Below are 20,203 nucleotides of genomic sequence, written 5' to 3'. Positions count from 1 at the left end.
AAGAAATGACCATTGAGTGTCACATAGAATCGTTCAGAAAATCTACTTGAATTATTTAGACGTGTAAATCTGAATGTGCATATAATTTTTTCAACGGAAAGAACGAACAGTTAAGATCTCAGATCCACCTTTATTGCTCTTGAATGCGCATGTGATATTTGTAAAATAAATATACATGAAGTGCGCCAACAGTTGCAGTACATAACATCCACTAATTCATGAACATTGATTAAATTAAATCAAATCAAAATACAACACTGATTCGTTAAAAGGTAGCCATGGTAGAAAGACGTTCATGCGTACAATATAACTTACCATGGCGCGCGTGGGATAGAAGTAAAGGTAACAATCATAACTGTATTTAAAAAATTTACACAGTTGTGATTAAACGTAGATCTTGGTATCAAAAATATCAGCTACATGGGTTTAGCGGTATTAATCGAAATGCCATTCTGCCGCCATGCAAGAGAGTCATTTTTCCTCCATTGAGCTCGCCTGCTCTCAGTGCTTAGCGTGTCCATGGCAATGCTGATCGAACGATGTGGAACGCGAAGTTGGTCCGCCATTTGCATCTCTCTTGGGCCTGCCTCAAACTACAAGAAAGAATCACAAACGTTAACAAACGAAAGAATATATTTCTTGCCTTTTTTTCTTTCGGAAAGCAAGATATGTGTATATCATAGTTCATCTAAATCGGATTTTCGTACATTTATGGATTATATGTACGAAATATCATCGTTGCTGCAATTTACGTTTTGTTGTGACGTCAAGGATACAGAACGATCCCCGGTAGAAAATGTCGCAATTTGCATATTTTACATCGTCATGGTGACAAGAGACCCCATGGTGAAGTCATTTAGTTTAAAATCTGTTTGTGTGTGCGCCGCTAAGCAAAAATCAGCGTAGAGGAAACTAGTCATATATGTCTAATAATCAGCAAAGCCACAGCGGATCTTTGGTGGCAGAAAACGGTGAAAGAATGTTTCCGGCGGACCAAGCAGACCCCGGCCCGCTAGCGCTACAAGAAAAACGCCTTCTACAACAGCAGAAGGACCACCGTCTGAACACAAGGAGACGGTCGGTTCCAGTGAACAGCAACAACATGTTGTGGCACCATCGGCGGGCCGCCATGTTTTTCGAGGAACAAAAACTGAAGAAACAGCTGGACCATCTGGAGTTTGAGGAAAGGGAGTCAAAGATTAAACTGAGGAATATGGAGAGAGAATTAAGAAGGTATGTATTCGTACTATCCAATCAGATATCTAGGAGGATGTGAACTGTTAAAAAACGCAATGCTAGAAAAGATTACCAATGTTGCAAAAAAAATAGCCCCCTTTGTAGGCCTTCTAGGGCACCGTTTTTTTTGTGGGGGGGGGGGCTAGCGCTGATTTTCAACATGAGGGAAATCTAGCCCCCATAGCAGGCTCTCTGGGCTTATTGGTTACGGGCTGGCTGCACAAACGACCCGGTACAAAAAGGAGTCAATAATCAGCAAAATGTGTGTTATAAGCCCAACAAAGGTCCGGATCCAGAGAGCCTGCTATGGAGACTATACGGGAAATCGTTTCCGTGCCTCTAAAGTCTTTGCGGTTAAAAAAAACAGGCGTTTAACACCGAGAATGAGCCGAATCCTTACATCTGCTTCAAGATTAATGTGTTCGCCCTTTGCTTTTGTGCTTTGGATTAGTCTCCAACCAGACCCAATGGATTGCAAAGACCGTATCCAACTGCCAGTTTGATACGGTCTTGGTAACCTATAGATCTGCTTGGAGATTACTTTGGTTCACAAATCATCGTTTGATCCTTTTCTTACGCGCAAAATGAAATGGATACTACTGTGCGATTTATTCGTTTACGTGTTGCTGTAATAGGTTTAGAATCAATCTGCCAAAAGTGGCTTGAATGATCCTGATATCAAGGCCGATTGTTTTTCAACGCAGTGACTTGAGGAGAATGCAGATGGAGCTGAGGGGTCGGGCGATATCCGGGGCTACGAATCAGGGACTACGTTTACCGACAGGTATCGTGGTAACAGATGAAAATGGCGATGACTGTGAGGTCGAGTTTCTGTCACTGGCAAGGACGACAAACTCCAGAGAAACTCAGGTACACGTGCTGGGCAGAAACACGAAAGCAGAAATTAAACACATATCTCCATTTAATTTGAGTGTTTAGGATTGCATGTTCGCACAGCCTTTGGAAGCGAGAGGCTTTGAAACTTCAATTGCATGTAGCACGAAGAGGACATCATTTTTGCTTTAATAAAAGAAAGGTGCTATACTCGAGCGATACGCTTATATATTAGAGGCACCATTGAGTGAAGTATACAATCATTAAGCTTAAGCCAAAACATACATGAAAAAGTTCAAAAGGAAAAAGGCGAACAAGGCATAAACTGAAGTAAATATTTGGAGTGCATTTGCAAATTAATAGGTGAGGCGTAATTTAAAGAATACTGGTAGTATAGCAAACTATTTCAATTTTAAAGTGATTGTTAACGTTATCATTGTTAAGGATATTGGCGCCCTGATATCAAATGATTCACATCTTTCAACAGGTGTCATCGGTTGCAAGTTCTTTAGATTCGATGAGACCCGGTTCCGTGAGACAACAGAACACTCCGCTGCCGCAATACGTATCACCAAGTAGTCCGTCTGCTCCAAGTACAGAGTTATGCGCTGATAACCTTCCAGAGAGTGCATGGAAATTATCGAAGCGATGTAAAGCCAAGACAATAGCTAATCTGAAGACATCGCCTGGTGAGAGGGTTAGGCGTCGTCCGAGATCAGCTTCAGTGTCAAACATGGATTCTTCTCTGCTTGTGCCTAATCTGGATACCACACAATGCTTTTCTAGCGAAAGGGCAACGTCTATGGGAAGTCTAAGCACTTCTCAGTCAACAGCCGAACACATTCAGACTGACCTTTTAGACCAGGAAGAGAGTGAAAAGACATCGTATACACCTCTTGTCACTGAGTTACATACTAATGAAATTCTTAGAATACAGCATCAGACACGTACATCAGACAAACCAAGTGATTCAACTGGTTCGGTGTTTGAAGGAAGTACTTTGAAGACGGATCTACCAACAAATTTGTCAGATGGCGTCAAAAGTCGCGTGAAAATGTGGCTGCAGAAATCTCGCGAGAAAGAACGAGACCTGGTGAAATCCCGTACAGAAACGCCTCAGAGGGCAACTCAAGGGCAACTTTCATTGTCGCCAACACCGCAGAAATTTCCCGACAGTGAAAGTCAAAAGAATCGTCTACCAAATGTCTTCGAACGCCTATCTCAAGGACACTTAAAGACAAGAAGGCCGCCTTTACCGAGACGAATCATCAAATGTGACCTGGAAAGGAGTGTGGCTTCAGCTTGGGAGCAGGCGAGGAAATGTCGGTATATAAGAAACTACATACCACCAGATAGAAGGGGACGTTTTTCTACTTGAATTTAGTGTAGAAGATTGGATTTTAATCACACTTTAGTTTAACCGTCTAAAAGTGATCGTCTGCTAAGGTTGACGGGTAGGTAAATTTTTTTTATATCTGACGATCTGACTACCATTATTTAAATGATTTAACAATGAATGACAATGACAATAAAGTTTATTGTGTAATCATGCCCATCTTTTAAGCATTAAGATCTCTAGAGAATAAGAAGAAAACTATGCCATGCTTTATCTATATCTATAACGTTTTTCGTGGAAATTCACAAATGTTATATGCCAATGTATTCATAGAATTGTTTCTACTGCTATCGGTCATCGAGTTTAATTTTCAGTAAAACATTATGACTCAAGAAAAGTATTACACGGAATAAAATTAGCGATGATTTGCGATGTTCAACACGGCCCAGGTTCTCAAGACCACACCCCTATAAGGTAAGCCTACCGATTAAAGTTGGCCATATCAGTACACTTGAGCGATCGAGCAACACAAAGAAGGCATAGAAAAGTGCAAGCCGCCCAGAAGGTTTGCACAGGAGGTTATTAATATCTCACCAAGCGTCGATGGACATTATGATTTTCAGAATAAATCTTAACAGTGACGCAGAGTTGGATAACTCAAAATTACATATTTCATTTCTAATTATAGAAAAAATGTTCCCGTATTACTGACTTACTCATAATCTATGGCACACCCACTAAATTTCGTAGAAAAAAATTAAACGGCAAGACAAGATTATTCCGTGGAATAATTTTGAAGAAATGATTATCTACTAACAAAAAAGGAACACAATTACAGCTGGAAAATAGTTATTTCGATTCATTTCCTTTTCGTGGAAAAAGTCACACCCACGTGATGCTTAAAAGAATGGCGCCCTGAAAATGCAAGAGGACCTTTTCGAAGATGTCAACTTGATTTCAGCTAGCAATGTAGTACCAATTAACATGTGAATACCTCTGTAAAATTCAGTAGACTCTGTAGAGTCTTTGCGTAGTCTTTTAATCGCACGCTTGTCAAGAAAAAGTGACCTACATTATTTAATGGGGATTCACTACGTATGAGATTTGCATAGATAGCGTCATGGGGACAGCAAAACATAGATATTCACACCTGACGTTGTTTTCCACGGACATGTTGCTCACTGACCTTCAATCAGTATACTGGGGTTATCGCAGGTCAGATAAAGGTAAATGATCACATGTTGCTTAACCAGTTGGCTTATAAATAGAAGCCCCCCAGGCAACAGTCAACCCAATTACAAGACACGCGGCGTGTTCCAGTATTTTTGAAGGGTTAGCATAGGGCGGCAAGTTTTAGAATAGATAATGTAGTTTATTGGATATTTAAAAGTATGGAAACGACCAAAAGCTTATTAACGTCTATGGCTAAACAGTAATGTATATAGAAAATGTTTCCGGACAACGAAAAACGTTTTCACTTGTATTGGAAAAGTCCTTGAAAGTAATGCATTGATGACGTTAACGAGACGATTTGATTATAAGGAAATGGTTCGTAAAGATCTCTGTATGAGTGATATTGATAACGAGGAAGAAAATGTATTCACGTGACAGTAATCATATACGTCACAAAGCCTGAACCCAAATATGACAATACATATATAGATATAGATATTTAATCATCTAAAAGAGACTGACGAATAAAGATTATGACTATGAACATAAGCAACGGTCTGAGACAGAAAATGCATTTCATTTCTATCTTGTCCTCACCATATGTAATCAATAGAATTGAATCTTACGATGACCAATGACCTAAACAATGAAAGGGTTACAAACATAAGAACGTGTGCAAGAGTACGAAGACCTGGTTACTTATTACATGCATCTACTTTAGAGAATTCATAGGAACATGGTGACAATTGAAATTGTAGTGATATCTTTATTTTCATCTGTTATTACATAGTTTTGCCAGTAACATATTCTTCCTAGAAAATTAAATTTCATTAAATTTCTAAAAGGATACCTTTTCTAAATAAAAGAAATTTCTGTATAAAAAAATTAATATACAGTTCGAAGAAATACAAAAGACATCCTGTGGTGTTGCTAGCTCATTGAAATGATGAAATACCCAATTCATATCTAATACATAATCACGCACACGTAATGTACGTAATTTGAAGGAAGTGTTTCGGAGGGAGTCGCCTGTTCTGGAGTTTAAGTAGAAAATAGCTCCTTAATAAAAAAGAAGAAGACACGAACAAGAGCTAGTATAGGGGATTCCCTGTTCTGAAATGTTCAAATGACGCATGTAAGTGTAAAATGAGCATGCCTCAGGCCACGTCTTACAGGTATATAAGCTCTGCCTTCAAACCAAAGCCATACCTTCACCTGGAAGTCGACTTATCCTAGAAGACATCAAAGTATCCGACGGAGAAAAACCTGAGCGCCGACGAGTACTGGAAGATATCAGCATGAGTTTTACGGTGAGTTTTCATACTCCAAGTATCATAGAACACTTTTTTAGATTCAAGCTCATGATCAATGCTCCATTTAGAATGGAGGATGTTCTAGATTGTGTTGTAAATATAAAGACATAGAACTTTCAATCCGAGTAAAATTTTCATTCGGAGTAAGGAAAACGTTGTAGAATCATTTTCTAACATGCTCTCTTTATTCATGCGACAATAGAAAAAGTGATACAAACAGGCCCTCCAAACCTAGGTCCCTTTCATTTTGACGCCCCTGTATAACTGTAACTGTTGGATCACTTCGGCCCAAAAAAGTGAATCCCTTCCTACCAAATTTCTTTCAGGATTGTAATCGGAAACAACATTTTTTTCATAGGCCTAACGAAAAAGAAAGAAATTAATAAACATTGCTGTTCATATTTTCCTACAGTATTCCCTGTTCCTACTCTTCCTGCTTGCCTCGCCTTTAAACTGCCTGGCGATGCCCACCCACAAGGCTGACGACGAGAGTTTGGCCGAGTTTTCCGGAGTACCGGGAAGTCTGTCCGGTCGGCACCGGAGGAGCACGGAAGACCTGCCGCCCCACTTCCACAGCTACCTGTCCCACCCTCCCATCGCCTGGGACAACAGCGCCGCAGGACGCGCCATGTGCCCCTGGACGTAAGTTTTACCTATTTCAGTCTCTTAAATGAGTTATTCAAGTCAAAGCCTTTATTTTACTTCGAATGCTTGTTCGGCCATAATATGGCCGCTTTTCGACAAGGTCGAAGTGAAACGACAAAGGAAAGTATTTTCCAGAGGGGGGGGGGGTAACTTCGCTAGCATCCATTCGCTAATATGTACGAGTCTGGAAATTTGTTTATGGTCACCTTGTAGTACCTATAGTGGCACGTAGGTCAACAAGTTTCTGTAGCAGGGTATTTTTACAGGGGGGGGGTTGCTATCACTCCCCCTTTAACGCGCACGAGAAACCTCCTCAAACACCTGACCCCCATTTGACGTCCCTTCCGAAAGAAGGCTGCAGCCCCAATCTAGATGCCCTTCCCAGGATTTCAAAGGGGGTCTCCCAGTTAGCAACTGTTGTTGGACAGCCTCCGTTAAATACAATTAAAACAGGACGATTAAAACAGATATGCCATCAGAACAAACCACATTGTTTACCAAAATTAACCAACTCATTGAGACTGCTAAGTAGGCCGTATCTTCGCCACCAGTTCCCTCTTCCACCTTAATTACAATCTACCCTCTGTAATTCCGGGGAAAAAACTAATGAACTAACCACCCTATTCCAAACTTTTCTATGTCTTCGCTCATTAGGGAAATGTGCGGTAAAGGAGAGGTGTGTCAAAGGAAATAAGCAATTATGGTGTGTTGATGAGATGTCGGGGAACCCCCAGTTAAACGACTAAGGGTACCCCCAGTTAGACAATTAATACACCCTAATTCCATTAGGAATCACATCAGAATTGAGAAAGACTGGTTCGAAAACGTACGTGGTTACCTACCTGGCGTGATCTCATAAGCAGATGTTAGGACGAAAAATCGTATACCTTTTCTTCTGTCCGCTATTAATAATTCTGACCCAAAAACTGAAGTGTATTATTGCATACCTAATCAAGCATGTATAACTTTAAAAAAACTTTAGCAGATAATGGGGTTAAAATCGTGACGTATTTTGGCTGTCCTTACCTTGGTCTCCAATCTACCGTGGTTTGGCCGGGCTCTCTTGGGGGCAGAGGAAGCTTTCTGCCGCCAGGGTAATCTTTGGCACCCGGTAGTAGTTTTAGTTTTACACGATATGAGTTTAATTGGCCAAACTCCTATCGTGTAAAACTACTAGCGGGTGCCAAAGATTACCCTGGCGGCGGAAAGCTTCCTCTGCCCCGAAGAGAGCCCGGCCAAACCACGGTAGACTCCAGGTCAGGGTAGGCTGTCCCCTATTTCTGACCACAAATCCAAGTGTATCATTGAATGGCTAACCTATACAAAATACAAAACTTGCCTTTTTTTAAATCTCCAGATACGAACACAACTTCAACGCCACCCGTTTCCCCCACACCATCACCATGGCCGAGAGGACAGACGACGACGACCGTTGCCTTGACAACGGTGTGCGGCGGGTGGGGATGGTGTGCCTGCCCGTGCTGTTCAAGATGAACGTGTGGGCACGTGACGGTGACGACCAATGGCAGCACGCGGAGGAATTCGTGCCCGTGGGTTACACCTGTGCCACTCCGCGGACAGCATAGAAAATAGGTCCACAGTCTCAGACCTCTGACCTTTGAGCTTTCACCTTTTTCAATGATCATATAGAGCTATGCTTTTACTTTTCAAAAGCTAAAAATATACGGTGGGAGTAAAAAAAAAACGGCGCAAACCTGCCCATAGTCTCAGACCTATTGAGATATTTTCGAAATTTCACCTTTTTAAAAGACTGCTTCTATCTACTCCAAAGGGGCTATGAATAAATTTTCTATTGCCACTCATTTAGGATATATTGCGCAAATCGCAATATGGTCGGGGCCCCTTCAACTAGAAAAATCTTGGTCAAACGCATTTTCTAAATCAACGTGTCTCACATAAGTAGATTTCCCCTCGTTTTTCACCGAGTAATAAGTTGTAAAACGGGCGAAAAGGAATAGCCGAAGGAAGTTCCGTAAGTAGTGGAAGACAAAAGCAGTGCAGGTCGTTTTTTTCTGGCTGAAATGTTGAAAATGTCTGATAGGAGACTGTTGGTCGCCCTACGTAGGCCTGTAGATAAGACCAAAAAACTGTATGTAGCATATGTTGTATATGTTTTGCCGCTATGCTAGCGCTCTTGTACGCTTTAAAAGCGATGGTGCGATATTTTTTGGCCCTTTAGAGACGAATTATTGTAATGTAGATAACAGTAATGTATGTTCTGTGTTATTGAATAACTTTCACAGAAATTCAGCGACTTTCCTGGTAACTCTACATATAGTGTCTAATGGTAGAATAATCATAGGGAAGTGACATACTGTCAATTACGCAATGGCTAATTGAGCCGTTGTGCCGGTTCTCCCATTCTTAATTGTAGGCTTGCAATACTAAGTATTGACAGTAGATGGCGCCTATGGTGCAATGTTTCGTCGATAACGTACATGTACAATGTATCGTTTTTAAACGGAACATCTTTACTCCATATCAGTCAACAGGCTTATTGTATCATTCATATGATATATGCTATTGTGTTTAGCCAGTGTATATCATTGTTGCATTTGAGACGAATAGTGTCATAATAGTGATTATATATTTACCTAGAAACTTTCATTAAAATTGTGCAATGCTTCTGCAAAAATGTTCCTGTTTTTTTTTCTTTGCCTTATTCTGTTTGATATACATCGTGCGAATGGTGCATGTAGCAAAATAAACAACATTTGTAATTATTTTGGCGAAATACCTCAGTCGAAGACACCATCAAAATGCAATAACGATATAACCGCATCTAATGCTATCAAAATATATAGACAGATGATTCATATAACAATGAATATGTTGAAACAAGCTTGTAATCAACGAAAAGTTTTATTCAGTTCGATACAGCAAAACATCTTACCAAACAAAAAAGCAGGAAGTGAGCATAGGACTTTGAAAAATGAAAAATATTGCCAACACGTGACAGTTGTCATTTGTAGTAGAAATTACATGTACAAGATATGCACGACATATTTGTCATTTCTATGTGACTCTTAACAATTCAGCAATCAGGACTTACTGATTGGATCTGTAGCAGCAACTACTAACAGCCAACGAAGCCACCAATTTCGACAAGTCGTTTTCAGGATATAATGTTACAAAAATACAACCACTCAAATATATACAATCGTCAAATCCAAAAGACATGTGATCATTTCTTTAAACTTAATTCCATTGACCAATAAGACTTTCCACATCAAACTGGCTTTACAAAATGTTATGGCTATGCTTCATTCAACTTCTTGGGATGATTGGTACAGTGATTGTTGTTGTCAATACTATAGTATTAGGTAGTACAACTAGTGAAAACTATTCTACCACGTAAAATACGAAATATCAAAGTGTAGCTACATAAAATGATATTTGCACATGACCAGATCTAACCTTTATGCTATCAGGTTTGCTTGTCAATGGTAAAGTCCCAAAGAATGTGCAATATAATGTAAGAAAGCCATTGCATGCAATAGATCTATCAGTAAAATATGCAGCTATTTGCTATTTTCTTTGTGTCTGTAGTTCGACAAAAAGATAGTTATTTCACATAGATAGTAGAATATCTATATGAAATATCATATCATACAGATCTCTCATAATGCCAGGATACCATAACACTTTAGTTCAATTCATCACAAATTCTTTTAGCAGCTACTTTTATTGTGGGTCTCCAAACTCAAATCTGGTTTATCTACATCACTAATATACACAAGAAAGGTATCAGTGGCTTTCCTCATTTCCTCCTTGTATCAAACAGCTACAGTTACATTTACAGCTGGTTTAACGTTCAAGACAGAACAAATGCAATTCAAGCGGAGCATGCATGTAGTTCATGCTTCTTTTTACATGACTCTTCTAAGAGCGTTAACTTACGGTTTCGTATTGGTTTACGTTCTTTTTTTTCATTACTACTCCGTTACTAGGGTCCATCTCCTTTCTTTACGTGAACTTCAGAGTCACTTGCTCTCCGTTTCCGCTTCCGTGTGCTTGCAGGTTGGTGCGCATGCGCCTCGGCGGGAAGCGGCCCGACGATCTCCTCCACCACCTGCCGGAAGTGGTCCGGTCCGTACTTGAACAGCCGCCAGGGGTCAAGGTTACCGTAACTGTGCGTTTAACGACAAATGGGAAAATCAAATTTCACTCTTGTAGTTTGAGGACCGGCGCATTGGCCTAATGAGTAGAGTGTTTGCCTTGCATTCGGTAGGCCGTGAGTTCGATCCAAGGCCTAGTCATCCGTAACATAAAGTTGCAAATTTCATGTTGAAGTGATGTGACAAAGCACTTCAAGTTTATGCTAAGTTAGTAAGTACTCACCCCATGTGCTCGTCATGATGACCAGGCATGGACGCCATCTTGCGGAGGATCTCCCGCATGACAGCTGTGTGGCTGACAGTAGATCTCATCGTTCGGCCGCCTAGAAGGACATATTTATTGTATGTTATTACAATACATAGGAAAGACAATGCATAAGAAAATCGCTACACCTCAGAAATTTCGCCAAAGACTTAACAGATATTTAGCTCCATTCCAGTACTACATACTCTTTTGTAGAATTACAGTTCAAGTTCATACAATGATGGGTAATGTATACAGATGGAGTAAAAAGAATTCAGAACAAGTAGACTACCTGTGCAAATATTAGATCTAGAACTAAACAATCGCACCTGTAGTTTCTGCATACGAGATCACCATGGCTGCAATGCCAGCAACTATTGGTGTCGCCTCTGATGTTCCTGATCTGGTCTGGTATTCGCAATATGAAGAACTTGGGGCCTCTATGTCCTCCCCGGGTGCAAGAAAGTCAATCTCACGTCCAGTTGGAGTGAAGGAAGACGGCTGGCCCAGATTGTTGCAGCTTCCCACACAGATCACGTCCCCAAATCTCGCGGGAAAGGCGATGTTCGTGAGTTTCTTTCTCCCGTCGTTACTTGCGGCAGCAACTACCACTTTGCCACGGCCCACAGCTTCAGAAACCGCTCGTCTCAAGTCGGAATCAAAGGAGTTACAACCGAACGACATGGAGATAATGTCAACTGGACAGTAGTTCTTGGGACCGGCCTTGTCATTCAACAACCAATCAATGGCCTCTGCTGCCCATGTCAGTCGACCATGACCTTGACTACTCATCACCTTACAGATCACCAAACGTACGAAAGGAGCGGTTCGAAGCACAATACCCGCACAGCTCGTCCCGTGACCGTGAAAGTCATAGCAGAGGTCATTTGCTTCGTTCGGCACGAAGTTCTTCATAGCAACAATCTTATCAAGGAATTCTTTGTGACAACCGAGAATCCCTGTGTCCAGAACCGCAACTGTGACACAATGAGGAGGGCCAACTTCGGGGCATATCTTCTGTAGCGACTCAGACAAATTTGGCATGCTGTAAGGGTCCATTTCATCATTCAAATTCAAGGGAATGCTATATTGGCCTACTCTGGAGTCGAAACAAGCAGACCTCGTGTCCCTAGCTATAGTGTCCTTATTCCTTGATTGCTCTGACACTGTTGCGTACTGTATTGGCCACTCACCCTTAGATGTTATCCCAAGTTCACTGCAGATCGTTACTATGGTTCCTATATCGTCATGAGGAATGACTTCAATATTTGGAAAGTTTTCTAACGACAGGCCTCGCGATGCCCTTATTTTTGAAGTAGAATGGGAGCTAGGGTCATTGCATATATACACAGCAATGTGCACTGTTATCATCTTACAAGTATCAATATAGTCTCCCTGAGATGGGTGCACAGCCGCTTTCACGGGATTTAGGCGTACATTCAAATAGAACCCGTCGTGAATTTGTTCTGAATAAGATTTGAGTTGTGGGGGTCGGCATGGATCGGCTGTAGTGTAGTAACATAGAGAACGCGTATGTGGGAAGTAAATGTTGATGGGATTTTGTACTTGCATATCATTGACTTGGGCACATATCATGTAGATTTGCTCGAGGCAGTCTAAATCATTGAAGTCATCGAATACAATGTGATCAACGGTTACTCGAGAGAGAATTTTTGCGGTACGTTTTGCTGCCAACAAACCTTCCGTCCTTTTTTTCCATTTCCATACCCCTAATTGTTTGCAAATAGAACGAAACTAGTCCGATGTGAACGACGCCATCAGCTTCAAGTTTGTCAATCACTGCATTGAAGAATGTATTCTCTACTTGTCTTGAACTGGAGTCTCCAATGCCAATAAGGTCCAACACTTTCAAGTTTTTAGCAAACTTCAATGGCGTCTTCTTTATCCAATCAAGGGTCCACTGCCCTCTTGAGGTGGTTAACACTTCAATTTCAGGAAAGAGGTTCGCCATTAGTTCCGCTGTGATGTCGTCGTCACGTACGAACGGTTTGTCAACAAGTAGTGAAACTGGAACAGGAAATCACAGTGGAGACTATGTCACTCCATCAATAACAACAATACTCCATCAAGGTCCAACGTTATCTAGCATGTTAATTATGCCTAATTTGCCCGATTAAGCCAGAAACACATAGACAGACCAAACTAAAGCGTGTAACTTTCAACCAAAAGAAATTGCATACATTTTCTTCCGTCATGCAATCTATATGTGTCTAGCACACCTTAAACACTTAGTCTAATTGCCGATTTATGACTTGATGTATATACACTGCAACATTGCAGTGTGTATAAATACACAGTAAGACATAATATATACTCTCTTACCTTAAAACTCTCATCTTGTCCCAGGCACGTACGCGATTCTTCCAAAATCAAATGGATAACAGTGCCCAGAAGGTTTAGAACGCCCCTTAATACAAAATTGAATTCTTTACCATTGGTTGAATAGACCACAGGAACATTAAGCGATATTGTTACCTGTGCACGGTCCTTTTTAAAGTACGCTTTCCACGTGTAGGCTCATTTGAACTTTTCAACTTAGAATTGGCTAATAATTTACTGAATTGAAGTAACTCTTACAGAGTTCCCCAACTCAAATATTACGCCATTTGAACATGGTATCGTTACCATGTTAAAACGGCGTAATATTTGAGTTGTCAAAAACCTGTCTCTAAACAGGCTTATGTTCCTACATAACATTAAGCAAAATCGCGAGAATCGCCTAGGTAGGAATATTACTTCTCACTTCATATCAAAAGAGAAAAGACTACTCACCTCACATTGTAGATGTAATACCTCCCTTTTTTATCGAACATGTATATATTGTAACGTTTTAAAACAACGTTTCTTTTGACTACAAATACAAGTATGCACGAATAAGACCAGAAGACTGTTGCACGTACGTCGTAGATTTAACTCTAGATATGAATATCGCAAGTTGGGTCATATGATTATCACGTGTCAGGTCACGTGAACTCTTCACCTCGGAATTGGCCAATCAGGGATTCGATTCAAGGTGCTCTTACGTAACGCACTGCCTGCTGTTGTCATGCCAACTTTTAGCGATATTTGTATTGAGCAAACACATTTGCCACAAGTGTTTGGTCTAACTTAATATTTCACCGTTCATGGTACCTTAAACCTCTCTCCCTAGCTACTCAATATTACTTGTACAACCAGCAAGTTTTGGTCATAGCGACCGTGCCGATCGCAGTCTGAACTATAGTCTAGACTTCCTGGATGTATAAAATAATGGATTTACATACATGTCATTTCATCATCATATTTTTTTCGTAACGAGGTCATTTGATGTAAGTGTAACTATTGGCAAGGCATTAGCAGTCTTGTGTGTGCGTGTGAGTGTGTGTGTGTGTGTGTGGATGGGGAGGGGGGGGCTAACACATTTAGCAATGTTAAAGGCCAAAGTCCAGTCTATGACGAAAGCCTTTTACCAATATACAGATAAAGCCATGATCGTATTGTCCGGGACATACATTATACATTCGTTGTAACGTTACAATAAACTTTGATTTGACTTGACTATATATAGGATCTATGTCATCACACCAGTATTATTACCTTCGCGACGAAATTTTTCGTCGAGTAGGTTATTTTTTGATGAATGTCTGTGTGTCTGTTAGTGAACAGGATAAGTCGAGAACGCCTGGATGGTTTGTTGTCGTATTTGGTGTGTCCGTGTGTATGTGGGAAATCTCAAGATGATTAGATTTTGGGCGAAGTACTTTGCATAATTAACGAGAAAAGTGTAAAAATGTGTTAGATTGTATGCTCTTACTATGCGTTCTGGTTGCGACGTGTGGGCTGTGTTGTTTCAGGGGATATTGATACGGGTAGAGGGTGCAAAGTTGGTCATGAGGGGTCATGAGGGGTCATGAGGCAGGCAGGAAACGTCAGTTACTGCCAGGGACAAATTGGCTATCAGCCAGCTGTAGGGCAGATACAAGAGATAGACTTGCCCATGGGCAGTAATGCTTTAAAGCACTAAAACAAGGGCTCAGAAAAGGATTCACCTTAATTGCAAGCCCCCAAAATTCTTATGCACCAGAAAGCCACATCTGTCTACTTTAGAATCATGCAAAGAAAATAGACAGTTGACCAGCTCGTTCTCTCGTAACAGCTGACAGACGAAAACAATCGTCAACTTTGACCTACTCGAGAATTCTTGGAAGGATTGTCTTGGTATTTGGTATGTTGGTAGGTCTCGATGAAACCTGAAAATGATTAGATTCTGTGCCCCCTAGCGGCTTGTTACGGTACTGCAGCGGAACTTCCTGTTATGATATCTCGTGTTGTGGACATGCTATGGAACTGATTTTTGAGTGGTAGATAGCTCGTTGGGCAGAGAGTAAGTGGTATAGGTTTGGGCCCCCTAGCAACTTTTTTGGAACTGCAGGGGCAGGTTTTGCTTCAGACTTTGAAAGGGAATAACTCAAGAAGGGCTTGATGGAAGGTCATGATTTTTTTGCATGTACATAGCTTGAGCGATGATGTACATGATTGGATACTTATTATGCAAATCAGTAACTAATTTGCATAATTAATGAGGAAAGTTTATACATCCATCAATTTCCATGATAGGACTCGCAAACATGTGACATATGTAACTGAGGGAGAGAGAAATATTAATAGATATCAGCTATGCAAATGAGAACCTCATTTACATAATTAATAAAAGAAAATACTATAACTCGAGATGGGCTTGATGGATGGTCATGACTTTTGGTATGTAGATAGCTTACGTGATGCTTCGTATGATTGGATGATAACTATGCAAATCAGATTATAATTAATGAGGCAATTTTAAAAACCTGCTGTGTTCCATGATGTGACTATTCAAATATGTGACATTTGTAACTGAGGAAGAGAGGAATGTCAATAGATAGAAATTATGCAAATGTAGGCCTAATTTGCATAACTCATGAGAAACTACTATCATTCCATACTAGTAAATAACGGCAATTTCATACTTGTTGCATTTAGAAGTCGTGTGAATGTGAACACCATTGAATCAAATTATGCTAATAAGGAGCTTATTTGCATTATTGATGAAAAATGTTAGCATAACCTTCTTTGTTAAGCTCATAATCATAACAAGAAGGTTTGGACAACTTATGTTATTTGGGTGAGGAGGATCAACTGGTATGATTTTTGATTGATGAAAAACACTCCTAATACGTCAGTCCTAAAGGTCAAAATCATTTGGCGAACGTATGAGGTCGTAGAACTCTTGTTATATTTAAGATGTTGATATTTCCTTGTTAGATGCTGTAGTTTAAGGACACAGCCAAATTTTCCTATGTAAGCAATGTAAAATGACAAATAATGAGAAGGACCATCTTGGATAATCTTTGAATTCTTTGCTCTTTTATTTCAGAACATATCGCGTTTAAAGCATAACTCTTGCAATCGCTGTACATTTTTTTTATAGATTTACAGCAAAACTAAAAAGGAGAGTGTTCTAATCTGGCTGTTTGAGTGTCCATAGGCACCTCATTTCTTATGTATACAATGAATTAACTTTATTGCTCAACAATCGTACATGGTACAATATATGGCATTAAATCAACAATACTACAAGGCTAATCTATCCTACAATTATAACTACAGAATGTTTCGTCATGCTTTTTGCAAACAGTTTATTATCAATTGATGATATTTTTCCATGTCAAAGTGATTTTAGATTTTAGAATAGGTGTAGAGTTTACTTGATTTTTTAAGTTGTTCCCTCCAGCCGGAGAGAAATGCGTATTGCAGACTTTCTTTGAATATGTTTTCAAAATGGTTGGCATTAACTGCGGGGTTAAGCCAAACATTTTGGAACCCATATCTACACTATTTCACTGTTTCTGCTTAAATATGAGTTACTTGCTCTGCGTTCTCGCTTCAGCAGCTAGACACGTCAGTCTGGGTCTCCGCGTCTCGGCGTGCCGGTTGGACTACAGGAAGCGGCCCGACGATCTCCTCCACCACCTGCCGGAAGTGGTCCGGTCCGTACTTGAACAGCCGCCAGGGGTCAAGGTTACCGTACCTGTGCGATTAAACGAGAGAAAGAGCAAACTTGTTTACAAATGCATCTATTGATTGGGATGTGGCACTTAATCGATTAGATTTAGATGTTGCTTAACAAAACAGCAAATAAAGATATGTATTGCAGGTACGGGCCATCTCACCCCATGTGCTCGTCATGGTGACCAGGCATAGACGCCATCTTGCGGAGAATCTCCCTCACTACAGTTACGTTGCTGACTGCAGCTCTCATCTTTTGACCACCTGGAGAAACATACATGTACGAATGTTTAAAAAAACGGGAACCTCTTATGATATAGGTTTAAACAAGTCTGATAAAGGCGTCATGCCAACAGATCGATGGTAAAATAAATAGATAGAGGTCAGAAAAATCTTAGACAAAAAATGACCGTGGCTATAATTCGAGAGTCTTACCCACGGTTTCAGCATAGGAGATCACCATGGCTGCGATGCCAACAACAGCTGGTGTTGACTCTGATGTTCCTGACCTGTTATGGAAAAGTACAGTGCCGTGAGAACTTGGGGCCTGTATGTCTTCTCCATGTGCAAGAAAGTCGATCTCACGTCCAGTTGGGGTGAAGGAAGACGGCTGGCCCAGACTGTTACAGCTTCCCACACAGATCACGTCCCCAAATCTCGCGGGAAAGGCGATGTTTGTCATTCTCTTCCTCCCATCATTACTTGCGGCAGCCACAACTACCTTTCCTCTAGCGACCGCTTCAGAAACTGCCCGTTTCAAGTCAGGGTCAAAGACGATGTCTCCGAAAGACATAGAAATAATGTCAACTGGACAGTAGTTCTTGGGACCGTTTTCGTCATTCAGCAACCAATCAATGGCGTCTGCTGCCCACTTTAGCTGACATTGTCCTTCGTTGCTGACCACCTTACAGACTACCAAGCGTACAAAAGGAGCGGTTTGTACCACGATGCCGGCACAGTTCGTCCCGTGACCGTTGGGGTCATAGCAAGCGTCATTTGCTTCATTAGGCACGAAATTCCACATAAGACTGATTTTATCTTTGAATTCTGTGTGACAAGCCAGAACTCCTGTGTCTAGGATTGCAACCGTGACAGAAGGATGTGGGCCAACCTGAGGGGATATTCTATCCAGTGACTGAGATATATTTAACATGTTATGAGGATCCACTACCTTTTGGGACGTGGTGTATGGCATTCCGCGTTCGTCTCGATCTATTCTCGAATCAAAACAAACAGACTTTGTATCCCCTTTGTCCTTATGGACTGACCAATTATGAAGGTATCTGGTTGGCCACTCATCATTAGTAGTTATTTCAAGGCCATTACTTGTATCTCGACAGCTGAACATGTCGCCAAAATACCAACTAAGGTTGATTTCAATGTGTGGAAAGTCTTCTAACCACAAGCCTTGCGTTGACTTTAGTATTTCAGAATCTCTGTCAAAGTCCCCTCCGCGATTGTAAAGCTCCCTTCCACTCAGATGTACTGTTATCATCTTCATGATCTTGCACGTATCAACATGGGCACCTTCTGATTCCCTAAGCTTCAAACCTAGGTACGTCATGGTGGGATTAACGTTGTGCCTTGTCAGCTGATCACAAAACCCTAGTTGTAAAGGCCGACTTTGATCATCAATAGTGTGAGCAGGGTAAAAATACACGAATGGGAAGTAAACGTTGATAGGACGTTGCATGTGCATAGCATGGATTTGTGCACATATCATATACATCTCTCTTAGAGTTCTAGTATAAAATATAAGGTGTTCAACAGTTACTATTGAGAGAATCTTTGCGATGCATTCTAGATTTTCTTCTGAAAAATCGTCCTCTGCCCATGTCTCAATGTTCCAGAATGACAGCAGTCTGATGTGAACAACGCCATCAGCTTCAAGTTTGTCTATGATAGCATTGAAGTTATTCGTAAATTCAGGCTCCCCCAACCTAAAGCCTTTAAGGTCCAACACTTTCAGTTCTTCGGCAAACCTCAACGGCATGTCCTTTATCCAATCAAGGGTCCACAATTGCTCCAACGTGGTGAACACTTCAATTTCAGGAAGGATGTTCGCCATTAGTTCCACTGTTATGTCGTCGTCACGCACGGAAGTTCTCACAACAGGTAGTGGAACTGGAACAGGAAATCACAGTGGAACATTCTGTCAGTCCGTCAATAACAAATCATTCTATCTGATCATAACCATATGTTTCTAAATATATGGCAAAATGAAGGGCAGGTGTGCGGTTTCTTTACAGGAATGGGGGGTGTTGCACCGTCATTGGCCTATATTGGTCACGTGACGGGCAGAAATGACGCCATATGTAATTGTGGCATAATTTGAAACGATTCTGATGCCAATGTTCGTCATAACCAGCCCCTTGCCCCCCCCCCCCCCGACCCCTCCAAACCACCCACCCAACCAAATTTATTTGGTTATCTGAGTTGGACTGCAGCATTAAATGTAGCGTTTCATTTTGTCACATCTCTGAACACGATTTTCAACCAGTAGATATCAAATTTGAACTAACGTTGTGTAGTGTAACTATGCTATGCCACACTTCTATCTGTCATTAATACAACAATACAACAATGCCTTTGCTATGATGCGGAACTTAGTCTTCCTCCTACATGTAATAACGCGGTATACTTTTCAAACATAGTGTTCAATCCAGGTCACCAACTTTTATTCTAGACTTTAAGACAAAAGCTGTACCTGCCTGCTGCAGACATTTGACTACAGGTATCACATAATGTTTATTTTTGGTGCTTATCTATTGGTTACACAATAAAAATAACTGTTTAGCACCTGCAAATATGGATTTAGAATGCTGTAGATGTAAATAATGCCAGGGGCATGTCGCCTGGTTGACTTACCTTTATGTCTTTGACCTTGGAGATGTTTGACTGTACGCCGAAATGTCACCTGAAAGTCTTTTTGCAGAGTAAAAGTGTTCCCTCTCTCTGTGGTGCGGAATCAAAAGGGACGCGACACAAATCACAACTTAGTGTCTGTCGCGATTGGTCTATACTGGTCACGTGACGTACTCAACAGGATGTCGAACTATGGCGTCCCAACGGTCACCTTGAAAGTTCCTGATGTAATTTTTTTTGTCATTCTTATATCATCCCTCCTCAATTGATTTATAAGGGTCTTATCATACCCACCCACCCACCCCCTTCCATACACATTTTGTATAATGTCACGGTGTGTGATGTATCTCGGTCTGCAGGTCAGGTATTTACG

At 40.9% G+C, this 20,203-nt stretch overlaps 4 protein-coding genes across 5 annotated transcripts; 2 read left to right on the top strand and 2 right to left on the bottom strand.

Annotated features, from left to right (window-relative positions):
* Window positions 1-369: 369 nt before the first annotated feature.
* LOC136446454 (uncharacterized) lies at window positions 370-4,451 on the top strand. The gene is made up of 3 exons (XM_066444824.1): window positions 370-1,233; window positions 1,941-2,106; window positions 2,558-4,451. Exons 1-3 carry the CDS (start codon window positions 923-925, stop codon window positions 3,446-3,448), a joined length of 1,368 nt encoding a protein of 455 aa, XP_066300921.1. The 5' UTR covers window positions 370-922; the 3' UTR covers window positions 3,449-4,451.
* A 1,866-nt stretch (window positions 4,452-6,317) lies between these two features.
* LOC136446479 (uncharacterized) lies at window positions 6,318-9,170 on the top strand. The gene is made up of 2 exons (XM_066444861.1): window positions 6,318-6,534; window positions 7,895-9,170. Exons 1-2 carry the CDS (start codon window positions 6,356-6,358, stop codon window positions 8,121-8,123), a joined length of 408 nt encoding a protein of 135 aa, XP_066300958.1. The 5' UTR covers window positions 6,318-6,355; the 3' UTR covers window positions 8,124-9,170.
* A 231-nt stretch (window positions 9,171-9,401) lies between these two features.
* Window positions 9,402-13,842, bottom strand: LOC136446511 (uncharacterized). Of its 2 annotated transcripts, XM_066444903.1 has the most exons (4): window positions 13,714-13,842; window positions 11,250-12,948; window positions 10,900-10,999; window positions 9,402-10,688 (listed from the first exon to the last, which is right to left on the bottom strand). In XM_066444903.1, the coding sequence occupies exons 2-4, from the start codon at window positions 12,514-12,516 to the stop codon at window positions 10,505-10,507; spliced, it is 1,551 nt and encodes a 516-aa protein (XP_066301000.1). In that variant the 5' UTR covers window positions 12,517-12,948; window positions 13,714-13,842; the 3' UTR covers window positions 9,402-10,504. The 2 variants fall into 2 exon arrangements, with proteins under 2 accessions (XP_066301000.1, XP_066301002.1); XM_066444905.1 differs by lacking the exon at window positions 13,714-13,842 and having other exon boundaries at window positions 11,250-13,055.
* A 2,459-nt stretch (window positions 13,843-16,301) lies between these two features.
* On the bottom strand, window positions 16,302-20,004 carry LOC136446315 (uncharacterized). The gene is made up of 4 exons (XM_066444666.1): window positions 19,834-20,004; window positions 17,401-19,089; window positions 17,130-17,229; window positions 16,302-16,987 (listed from the first exon to the last, which is right to left on the bottom strand). Exons 2-4 carry the CDS (start codon window positions 19,031-19,033, stop codon window positions 16,843-16,845), a joined length of 1,878 nt encoding a protein of 625 aa, XP_066300763.1. The 5' UTR covers window positions 19,034-19,089; window positions 19,834-20,004; the 3' UTR covers window positions 16,302-16,842.
* Window positions 20,005-20,203: the final 199 nt, after the last annotated feature.

Source organism: Branchiostoma lanceolatum, chromosome 12 (genome assembly GCF_035083965.1).
Source record: "Branchiostoma lanceolatum isolate klBraLanc5 chromosome 12, klBraLanc5.hap2, whole genome shotgun sequence".
NCBI lineage: Eukaryota > Metazoa > Chordata > Leptocardii > Amphioxiformes > Branchiostomatidae > Branchiostoma > Branchiostoma lanceolatum.
This window is presented reverse-complemented; position numbering and strand designations above follow the sequence as displayed.